The 11,759-nt window shown below is 40.5% G+C and overlaps 1 protein-coding gene across 1 annotated transcript; it reads right to left on the reverse strand.

Moving 5' to 3' along the window:
- On the reverse strand, positions 1–11,429 carry LOC21385739 (GTP-binding protein TypA/BipA homolog). The gene is made up of 19 exons (XM_010095191.2): positions 10,972–11,429; positions 9,925–9,999; positions 9,658–9,808; positions 9,426–9,494; positions 9,132–9,304; positions 8,805–8,942; positions 8,092–8,217; positions 7,615–7,713; positions 6,777–6,897; positions 6,580–6,643; positions 6,157–6,211; positions 5,953–6,077; positions 5,614–5,687; positions 5,468–5,517; positions 5,052–5,138; positions 4,621–4,671; positions 4,453–4,536; positions 3,887–3,937; positions 1–434 (listed from the first exon to the last, which is right to left on the reverse strand). The coding sequence occupies exons 1-19, from the start codon at positions 11,326–11,328 to the stop codon at positions 351–353; spliced, it is 2,034 nt and encodes a 677-aa protein (XP_010093493.2). The 5' UTR covers positions 11,329–11,429; the 3' UTR covers positions 1–350.
- Between the last annotated feature and the right edge of the window lie 330 nt (positions 11,430–11,759).

An 11,759-nucleotide genomic window follows, 5' to 3' on the forward strand; every position in this document is an offset into this window, starting at 1 on the left:
CGGCTTCTATTTGTCGTTTCCCAAATATGAAGCAAATTAAATGTAGATTTCTCCTGAAATTTTCACTGCCATTGAATTTCTACCAGAAATAGCCTACAAATAAAATGGCCAATAGCTGGCAATTATATTACATATAAGACTGAAGACATCAATGCGCTTCTGATGTTATTACATAGTACATACCAATGGAAGAATACATAATCATTTCTATTATTGTTCTCACCAAATGTCAAAGAATAATTGCATCATCAAAATTGAGATGGATTAAATAATGAATGTTACACTCTGTTCCGGTAGGTATACGGAGATTGTATCTGGTAAAGGTACAAAAGTATATGAAAGAAAGGCTTTCATTCCTTCGGCTTTTTACTCATGCTTTTACGTTTTCCCACATCCAGGTACTTCTTCCTCAACCGGATGGCCTTCGGTGTAACCTACACACAATTTAAAGACAATATCATACATGCAACGCAAACTTGCAAACCGGGAAAATAGATTAGGAAATAACTTAGGTCTTTATAAACTTATCTACAACTTATCTCCTAACTACTTCAGTGTTAGACCTCTGGTTCGAAAAATCTATGTTAGGAGAGTCAAGAGTGGTAAAGGTATGGGCCCACGCCCAAATGAGATGGATCAGGATGGGCCAGGCCCAAATGAGATGGATCAGCCCAGGGAAGGGGGCGTGGCCAGCAAGGAGAGGCCGTATGGGGAGTCGTGCAAATTGGTTAGAGGATGAGTGGTTATAGGGGAGCATCGAGGAAGGAGGAGGGGGCATGAAGAAATTGGTACTGGATTGATAACTGGGAGGTTGTGTGATCTCGGCCGCAGGGGTGGCGGCTGACCCAGCTAAGGTAGAGGCCGTTTTAGCTTGGCCCACACCCAAGAATGTCCGTGGGGTTAGGGGATTCCTGGGGTTAGCCGGCTATTACCGGCGATTCGTTCGTAACTTCGGACTTTTGGCTAGGCCCATGACCGACTTTCTCAAGCGTGGTGAGTTCAAATGGACTAAGGAGGCAGGCGCCGCATTTGATGCACTTAAGCACGCCATGACCACTCTGTCAGTCCTGGCAATGCTAGATTTCTCTAAGCCCTTCGTGGTGGAAACAGATGCATCTGGCTCGGGGTTGGGCGCAGTGCTAATGCAGGAAGGGAGGCCCATAGCTTTCTTCAGTAAAATGTTATCGGGGACTACGCGGCTCCGATCAGTGTATGAGCGCGAGCTTATGGCAGTCGTTTTGGCGGTTTAAAAGTGGCGCCATTACTTGCTTGGGCGCCACTTTGTGGTGAGATCCGATCAGCAAAGCTTAAGATTCCTCGTGGACCAAAGGCTCCTACCTCCCGAACACCTCCGTTGAGCCATTAAGCTTTTTGGATATGATTTCGAGCTGTAGTATAAGCAGGGAGCTGCGAACCGGGTAGCTGATGCGTTGTCCAGGCACGGGGAAGACGCAGTGATGGAGTTTACTGCCATGTCCATTCCGCAACTAGTGAATTGGATTGAGATTCGGCAGGAGCAGAGGCAGGATGAGGAATGCGCAGCATTACTAGGTAAGTTGGACAAAGGTGAGGAAGTTGCAACCGGATTCTCATTACACCGGGACCTCTTGTGCTACCAAGGCAGGGTTGTCTTGCCATGGGGTTCACCATGGATATGCCGGATGTTGCACGAATTTCACAACTCGGCGTTGGGGGGACACTCTGGTTTTTTGCGGACATATAAGTGTGTGGCATATAACTTGTTTTGGAGGGGAATGAAGGGAGACATCTGCGAGTATGTTGCTAACTGTTCGGTTTGTCAACGCTCAAAATCAGAGGCTTTGGTGCCTGCGGGGCTACTGCAACCATTGCCTATTCCAGCGAAGGTATGGGAGGATATCTCCATGAACTTTATTAGTGGCTTACCTAGGTCGCAAGGAATGGACACTATCCTAGTGGTAGTTGACCGGTTGTCCAAATACGCCCATTTCCTGCCACTATCTCACCCGTATACGGCTAAGAAGGTGGCTGAGGTGTTCATCCGAGAAGTGGTAAGGCTCCACGGCATTCCTTGCTCCATCGTCACGGATCGAGATCCGCTATTCATGAGCTTATTTTGGAGGGAACTGTTCCGGGCGCAAGGTACTCACTTGAGTCGCAGCTCCGCTTACCACCCCGAGTCCGATGGACAAACTGAGGTCGTGAACCGGTGTTTAGAAGTGTATCTCTGTTGTTTCGTGAGTGACAAACCTCGTTGGTGGCTCCAGTATTTGCCGTGGGCCAAGTTCTGGTTCAATACCACCTATAATGCCTCAACGAGGCGCTCCCCCTTTCAGGTGGTCTATGGTCGGGATCCTCCTACAGTTTCCAGATTCCAGGATTCTCCCTCGGCCGTGGAGGATGTCAACCAACAGCTTCAGCAATGGAATGAGTTCTTGGATGTTCTTAAGGGACATTTAGTGCTAGCACAGCAGCGTATGAAAAGGTTTGCCGATGCTCATCGTCGAGAACTTTCCTTCTCTCTTGGGGAACGTGTTCTCCTCAAGTTGCGGCCTTACCGCCTCAAGTCCTTGGCGCGGAGGCCGAATGAGAAGCTAGTCCCCCGTTTTTATGGCCCCTTCGAGGTACTGGAAAAGGCAGGCGAGGTAGCATATCGCCTCCAGCTACCCGCAGAAGCAAGGATTCACCTAGTTTTTCACGTTTCCCAGCTGAAACCATTCAAGGGCAGTGACCCCCGGTGTCAGCCTCTTCCACCTCAACTCTTGGACGAGTTGGAGCTACAGGTTGAACCTGCCGAAGTCATCCAGGGCTAGTGGACCTCCTTGGGCGGGAAGAAAGTGGCAGAGGTATTGGTTAAATGGAAGGGTCTGCAGGATTGGGAGGCTACGTGGGAGCTTCTGGATGTGTTCCACGCCCAATTTCCCCACCACAACCTTGAGGACAAGGTTGTCTTCGAAAGGGGGAGTGATGTTAGACCTTTGGTTCGAAGAGTCTATGTTAGGAGAGTCAAGAGTGGTAAAGGTATGGGCCCACGCTCAAATGAGATGGATCAGGATGGGCCAGGCCCAAATGAGATGGATCAGCCCAGGGAAGGGGGTGTGGCCAGCAAGGAGAGGCCGTATGGGGAGTCGTGCAAATTGGTTAGAGGATGAGTGGTTATAGGGGAGCATCGAGGAAGGAGGAGGGGGCATGAAGAATTTGGTACTGGATTGATAACTGGGAGGTTGTGGGATTCCTCGAAAATCCTTCTCTATCTTATTTCCTTCTTGTATTTCTTCCATTTCTGTTGTTCCAAGAGCTACGATTGAGCTCCTTGTTGCTGGTGAAGTATTTTGAATTCAATAAAAGGGCTTCTAGCCGATTCTTGTTTCCTAATTGTTAGCTAATCGTAACAGTAGAGGCTAGGATCCTAACATTCAGCATGATACCAGAATGATGAGTCGCGGAGTTTATGGCCACACCTAACTATGTTTGATTTGTGTTAGGAACCTAACTCAGAAAATCAGCCAAACACTAATTCCACACTCACACGCCAAAAACAGCAAGAAAATGAGAGTAATAGGAGGGAATTTTATTAATTCAATCAGCCAAAAACACCAAATTACACTGAAATATAAAAGATAGATTGGAGATTTCGAGCTCTCCGGCACTCCCAGCCGTTCCGGCAACACACCCAACACTCAAAAGATGAAAATACTCACCCCCTAAACCTACTCCCCTTCCCCCATTCAAATTACTCCCATATTAGCCCCCTTGCCACGTCAGCCCATCCTAGCCACTTTCAATATTTTCCCTTAGACCCCTAACTCTATGTTTTCTACCCGTTTTGCCCCTCCTAGTGTAAACCTGCTTCAGTAGGGGTCTAACAATTTGCTAACAAGAAAATGACATAATTTATTCAATTTACCTCAATAAGCTCATCGGAGGCGACGTATCCTATAGCTTCTTCAAGAGTCATCTGCAACCGAATGAACACAACATTAGTAAATAGTAACGACAAGTCACATATAGATAAATGAAGCTCTGTTACCTTTTCTAAAATTCTGTGAGTCCCGTTTTATATGGTATTATATTCTTTTCCTAACTCTGAATAGAGTGGAAAGGGAGTGAGGTTTATGAAGGACAATAAGTCCCCATCTGCTTTTGTACCAATATGATTTACTCGACACATGGCAAAACCAAAAATTTCTCAATATTAATCAACGTCTTCTGATACAAGGATCGCCCATACATTCTTTTTTAGTTATTTGGATATTAACCTGGGGAACTTTACATATTTTACTTTTAATTTTTAGGTGGAGTTTGCCTGTACATATATGACATTATGACTCCGACTAAAAGTTAAAGCATGACTAACTAAATGACCGACTGGTGAAAATTAGTTACTGACATGATTGCAATTTGCAACAATCATAAGAAATAAGAAATTGCAAGACAAAACCAACAATGAAATGAAGTTCGATGAATACATACAAGACGAGGAGGAGATAATTTCACATTCTCATCCTTGCAAGCTGCACGCATATTTGTAAGTTCCTTGTTCCTTACTGGGTTAACCTATATAAAGGCAAATGTTCCAACGTCAATAATATTAATTATACATAATCCCTAACATATAAGGCAACAAAATCTACTCCTTACATCTAAATCTGTGTCCCTTGAATGTTCACCAATTATCATGCCATCATATGTCTGCATAATAACAAGCAAAAATGCAACAGTTAAAACAAAGGGGGGGGGGGGGGGGGAATCACCCACTTCGACCTGAAACATCCTTGAACATAACAACTATGTTTACAATATTTAGAACAACTATGGATCAATTTTTATACTCTTTACTCCTCTCATTCGTTTTCTCCTCTGGTTGAGCTTCACAATATTATTTTTAGCCACCCAGTATGAGTCGAGCAAAACAGGCATACAAATGGGCATGCTTATAGAACAATGCTGATTATACTAGCTAGTGCACTGAAAGATGGGGCGCTCCAGAAGTCACTCTGTAATAACTACGGAGATTTAGGAAGCAAAATGACAAGTATCCATAAAGGAGAATAGGTTATATATGAACCAACCTCCATCCCGGGAGTCGCAAAAAGAGTTCCACGAGCTTCTAAACTCATCAGTGCATAAGCTGTGATTGTACCATAGCCCATTGACACCTGTCAAATTGATGTTAAAAGGGGTAGGAAATAAATGTCACAGAGTCATCTTAATATCGTTTGAAGATATAGACGGCATAAATACAGTACATCCTTATCTCTAAATGCATCTTAACGAGATTAGCAATAATCTAAGCATGGAGAATTGGAGAAGAAATTTGACTTGCGAGTATTTATGATATATTCAAAGGACGGAGAGAAATTAACTTTTTATGAGATAAAACAGTTTCCTCATAAAGTTACGGGCTATATAACGCTTGAGAATATAGATATAAAGTAACAGTCTAAAAGTAACTAGCTGAGGATCAGGAGGCCAAGGAATGACGAACCAAAACTCCTTTGCGGACATTTCCGAGAGGGCCTCGATAGTTTTCATACTCTGAGAAATAGGCGAAATATATATGAGGAAAAAAGCGGCACGTGACTAGAGGAGTCAAAATGGTGATAGAAGGAGGAGAAATAAGATAAGCCTTACTTAAGAAAGCACGATGCATAAATCCATTTCCACGTGTGTCACTGCTAAAAACACTCCTATAACCAACCAAGCCCCTGAAGACACGACAAAAGGGAAATTACTTCTGATGAAAAAGTTGTTAAGAAATGACGATAAAACGACAGTATCTTGGAATTTAACGTTCAATGTGATAATTGACCGTAAGGATTAAAAGAATACTTAGTAGTAATAATTACAAAATATGACTTTAGCTGTACTGTAATGGAGAAACAAATCAACATCTTTTACAACATCAACCAAAATGGAATTTTAAGATCAATTAGAAGCAAACTATTGATGTTAGGAGAACAGAATAACAACCTCGAAGGACACGTCAAACATAATCTAGTCCTGCCATCATTTCCTGGAACCGGACCCATGTCAGTAACTTCGGCTCGCCTATGAGACAGGGCTTCCATAATTAGACCGACATGTTCCTCATTTATCTGCAATGACAACCAAGTAATAGGGGTAAATAATTTCTCACAGATAAGATAAAGGCATTAATAAGCCTGCAACTGTTACCTCAATAGTAACTTCTTCAATTGGCTCGAGCTTTTCACCATTTTCATTTTTATACCTGATTCAAGCAGAATACAGAACTCAGAACCTGCCAGTTCTCAGAACAGATCCAACAATGCGCAAACAATGTGCTTTTAACAAGAATTACAAGGACCTCCCTCACCTCTTTTATAGACAAATTATATAATACTACTTACGTAATAAATTTACATTTCAGAAAACTCTTAGGAGATTTTTATGTTTGGCCCCTAATATTAGTTTCTTTCAGAATTTAATGGTAGTACCTTTACATTTTGGAATATAAACCACTTTCATCACTTGAAATTTGTCTGATTTTGCAAAATGAATGTCATATTGTCGATTGCATTATCAATACATTAATAGGGCAAAAGGAATTACACACGTATGATGTATCCCAAAACTCACATCACTTTAGGTGGTGACACAGATAGTTCAAAACCTTCACGCCTCATATTCTCAATTAAAATACCTGTTACACCATGAAAACTGCAATTAGCAGATGTCGAAACTTTATTTCCAATGCACGTGGCTCAGTGGCAAGTTCTTCTGGGCTCAGTATTTCAGAAGTGAAACAGACGATTGCAAGTTTAACAGGGACATACCCAGTTGAAGTTCTCCTCTACCCTGAACTTCAAATGATTCTGATAATCCTGGAATAACATTAATGGCAAGATTGGTTTCTGCTTCAGCCATTAACCGATCACCAATTTTTCCTCCAGTCAACTATTCTTGTATCAACAATTTCTGTTAGCTCGTGACAGATGCAATAATTGAACATGATAATGAAATTGCAAAACCCAAAAATTTGAAGGCACTGTATGTTATTCTTGCAAGGGATATTATGATAAGTGCTATAAGTCATGGTGTTTGTAGGCCACAAATGAAACTTCTGGAAAAGAAATTATAAAGCCTCTTCTAAAGACAGTAGAAAGTGTACTGCAAGAACATGCAAGGATGTAAAGAAAATTAAGGGGAAAAAAATTAGTGATTTTTTTCCCCTTTTTGTAGACACTGAAAAAAAGAAAAAACTATATTATTACTCATTTATCTAGTCGCCATTGTCCCACACCTATAGTAAGGAGCCAATTTCTTATGGAAAGACAAACACTAAACAGTTTTTTTTCCCACTCGATCAGTCAACAGTAATTTGATTGTATGTCTTCACACTCATTTAGAAATCAAAAGATTTATAACTTTCATGGTACTAGTAATATAACACAAAACCAACACATAGGCATCTTTTTAAGCAGGTTCTAGTACTATGTACCAGACCACCAGACATAATCTGAATTAAAAACTAAAAGAATAAATAAATGAACAACTAAAAAAGACCAGTCATTGATTCTTTCCAACAACCGAAAGAGAGACCAAATAAGCCAACAAAAGAAGCAAGACAGTGAAAATAATATCCGGAGTAAGAAGCCAAAAAGGGAAACTTACATGGGAACCATCACGACCAGCCAATGGTGAGTCATTGACACCAAAAGTCATGGAAATAGTTGGTGGATCCAATTCAACAGTTGGCAAGGGGGTTGTGACCTGGGATACGTGCATTCAAGTTCAAAACAGAAACAAGTGGCTATTGTGATTGCTATTGCATTGGAGAAGGTTATAAATAATTTAAAACCTCGGAGGGGATTGCAAGAAGACTAGAGTAGCAAACAATAATCTTAAGGGCTAAGGCTGCGAACAGATTGTTGTCTCAATGCACAGATGTTGAGATGAAAGAATAATATATGTAATGTTTTACTTATACTTCAGAAGTTCAGAATGAATAGAGGAATAAGGGAAAGAAACAATAATCGGTAAGACTATTCCCCTTAAGTGGAACTTCACAAATAAAGGAGGAGAGAGGGGCAGGGCATTTGGTTTAAAACGGGGACAACTTTGTAGAATAAACATTAGCTGTGTTAATACCTCAGTATTTGCAACTGTGTGGCCTATAGATGGATTTCCCAACCCAGCCATTGATATAATGTCACCTGCACCAGCAGCTTCAATTAGAACCATGCTAGTACCCTTCTTCTTCATCAATTTCGTAACCTGAAAGTAACCAAAAAAAAGAAAAAGCAAAAACAAAAACAAACAAAAACAAAATTAATGAGTATCAATGAGTTCTCGCATATAATGGTCACATTTCTCGAAGACTAAGTATTTATGTCCAATTTAAGCTATTCAATAAGAAAGTTGTTAAAAATATCAAACAAAGTTTTGGTTTTGGATGTGCAAGTAGAACGTAATTTTAATTAATAAGATTTTCATTTGGCTGACCACCATCTTGCATAGTTTGTTACACAGTAGACAGTATAAACCTAAAAGAAACCAGGGCAGCAGTTGCAAATTTTACTTTACCTCCCCTTTTTGAAAAGATAAAAAATAAGAAAAATAAGAAATGAAAACTTTCCTGAAAGAATGAAAGAGACCCCCAAAAAAAAAACTACAGAAGAAACAAAATGAGAAGAGAACAAGGACTTGGCATTTCAAAATTACAAAGCCTATCTTAAAGAATTAAAGACAAGAGGAAGAAGTGTTTTACACATTAAATATATACTGTACGCTACTTAAAAAATCAATATGAGTGCCAAGATATAATTCTTTACTTTCAACTACAATCAGACAAGCTTTCAAACCTTTCCTTCTTCGATTTTATTAACCCCCGAGTCTTTGAAGCAAAGTCCATGGACTTTATCACCAACACGGATAACTCCAGAAGAAACCCGCCCAGTCAAGATTCGTCCAAGATAAAAATCCTTTTCCATCATAGAAACCTAAAGTGCAATATTATGTACACAACTATTATACAAGTGGAATGACAAAATATCAAAGATGAAACTCAGAAAATAAATGTAGATTTTTACAATAGAAAATTTGCATAAACTACTACTTTGCAATAAAATGACCAAAGTCAAAAGGATATAATTGAACTTCCAATAGGTTGTTTAAGCAAGAATACCAACCAACATTTGGAAAGGCGCATCAAGATTTGCAATTGGTGGAGGAACATGTCGTATGATGGCATCAAGCAACTGCGACATATTTCTCGCCTCAAGAGGAGGATCTTTGGTGAACGAGGTGGAAGCCCATCCCTCTTTAGCAGATGCATACAAAACTGGAAAGTCCAGCTGCTCCTCTAAAAGATTAAACAAACATCAATTTAAAATCTTATTTTACTTATGTAAAAGAGCACTGAGAATCACAACAAAAGAAGGTGAATCTAAGGGACCATGTCTCTACTTCTAAGATTTCCGCACCTGTAGCACCCAGATTTGCAAAAAGATCAAAAACCAGACTCTCAACTTCATTACATGTCTCCTCAGAAACTGCATTAATGGTAACCAATAACCGAATTCAATGACAACTCCAAACAGAGAATAGTGCAAATAATTATAATTGCAATACAGTAGCAGTTTTTACCAAGAGGAACAGAAAGGATATAGTTTGAATGTGAACAAAAGAAACAGAGATTGTGCTGTGCATATGTACCTGCAGGACGGTCTACTTTGTTAAGAAGAAGAACAGGGCGCAACCCATATTTCAAAGCTTTTGCAAGTACAAACTTGGTTTGTGCAAGTGGCCCCTCACCAGCATCAACAACTAGTACTGCTCCCTCAACCATCCCCACAACCCGCTCAACCTGTAAGTCCATTTAACACAATATTGTTCAACCGTCAAAACAAGATTTTGATCAACTTTAAGCACTCGAAAAAAAAAAAGATGGGGTTCCGTTTTAAGCTAGAAGCAACTGCTTACCTCTCCACCAAAATCTGCATGTCCAGGAGTATCGACCATGTTCAGCTCATTTTCCTTCCACGCTATGGATGTAACCTGAAAAAGAAAATGCAGCATAAAATTCTGAGATTCTATTAATAAATTAATATGTAGAAGCAGCTGACTAGAAGTACAAGACTACAAGGACAAGAGTGACCCATCAGGTACTGAGCACCAAGTTCTAAATTTGAAAATGGACAACGTTAGTCACGGAGTTAGGTAGTAAAGGTAGAACCAAATATAGAAAGAAAGATTTATGCTCTATGGATGTAACCTGAAAAAGAAAATGCAGCATAAAATTCTGAGATTCTATTAATAAATTAATATGTAGAAGCAGCTGAATAGAAGTACAAGACTACAAGGACTAGAGTGACCCATCAGGTACTGAGCACCAAGTTCAAAATTTGAAAATGGACAACGTTAGTCACGGAGTTAGGTAGTAAAGGTAGAACCAAATATAGAAAGAAAGATTTATGCTCTCTCTCTCTCTCCTGCTCTTTTCTAGAAATAAGTGAAATTATTCATTTCAAGGCTCATGAAAGTTCACCAACTTCCCAACCATATCAATGGTAGTGTCGTAGCGATTGTACGACGACCAAACTGAGCATCTTTAGCTTTATTGACAGATTTTTTAGTTCCTAATTGCGCCATAAAATTGATAAAAAGAGCTTAAAATCCATAGTTGTAATCACAGCAAGATTCTAGCTTTGCAAAATAACTAATACCAGTTTATTACTATGATGAGTACTGAGTAAAGATCAAAACTTGAAAGCAATTAGAACATCATTTTTGCCCTAAAATTCAAACTAAAACCTCGAAATCGAAACACTAAGGCTTCATTCGCTTGGTGGATTCGAGTACCAAGATTCGAGTTTTCAATTTGAGCTGTGACATTTTCAGCTTTTCACTTTAAATGTGACACTTTTTTAGAGTAGAAATCTAAAATTGAAAACTCGAATCGGTGAAATGAACTTTAACTCGAAAATTCCCAATCAATCGAGGACCAAAAAAGAGAGAGAAAGCGCTGACCTTGGAGGCGATGGTGATGCCGCGCTCGCGCTCGAGGCTGATGGAGTCCATGGCGCGCTCGTGGGGGATGTCGGCGCCGCACTGGCGGAGCAGCCGGTCCATGAGGGTGGTCTTGCCGTGGTCGACGTGCGCGATCACCGCCACATTTCGGAGCCGGCTGGGATCCAACGAGCTGTTCGGCGAGGTGGAGGAGACGGCGGCGGCGTCCGGAAACGCCGAGAAGGCGCGTGATAGTGACGCGCCGTGCGGGGAGAGTAGGTAGGGTCTTCGAGCGAGAGGCGGAGAAGAAGAGTGGGTGGTGGATGATAGAGATTTGCGCGCGGAGGACCAGAGCGATCGAATCAACGGACCCGCCATTTTCCCCACGCCCCGCGAGAGAAATGGCTTCAGGTTCTGGCCCGTCCTTTGGATTCAGCTGTTTTATTAGGGTTTAACGTTGTTTACATACAAACTAGTGAAGAAGATTACATACAAATAATGCTGAAACTTTGAACGGCGACCCGTTACCGTCCAAAAAAAATTGATTTTAAACCCGATCCGACTCATCTAAATTTTTTGGACCGCCCAAGCTCGAAAAAATTTGTTGACGGATCGCGAGCTTAATTTTAGCTGCCTGAGACTGGTCAGACAGCATGAGTCTGTTTAAATTTTATATATAAATAATTATTAAGTTATTTTGTATTAAAATTATATAAAAATTAAAATTAATATTTAACACATATTATTAACATAATTTAATAAATTAATTTTGTATATTAATTTTTAAATTTGTAATTTATGATTGTCTC

The sequence above is a fragment of the Morus notabilis genome, unplaced genomic scaffold, assembly GCF_000414095.1.
Source record: "Morus notabilis unplaced genomic scaffold, ASM41409v2 Scaffold1443, whole genome shotgun sequence".
NCBI lineage: Eukaryota > Viridiplantae > Streptophyta > Magnoliopsida > Rosales > Moraceae > Morus > Morus notabilis.

Excerpts from the sequence above, each read along its gene's own strand:
- LOC21385739 (XM_010095191.2), bottom strand. The coding sequence starts at position 11,328 with ATGGCGGGTCCGTTGATTCGATCGCTCTGGTCCTCCGCGCGCAAATCT. Across the intron at positions 8,218-8,804 it reads ATAAAATCGAAGAAGGAAAG|GTTACGAAATTGATGAAGAA; the intron begins GTTTGAAAGCTT and ends GGTTACTTTCAG. Across the intron at positions 6,212-6,579 it reads GTGTCACCACCTAAAGTGAT|GTATAAAAATGAAAATGGTG; the intron begins GTGAGTTTTGGG and ends TGCTTGAATCAG.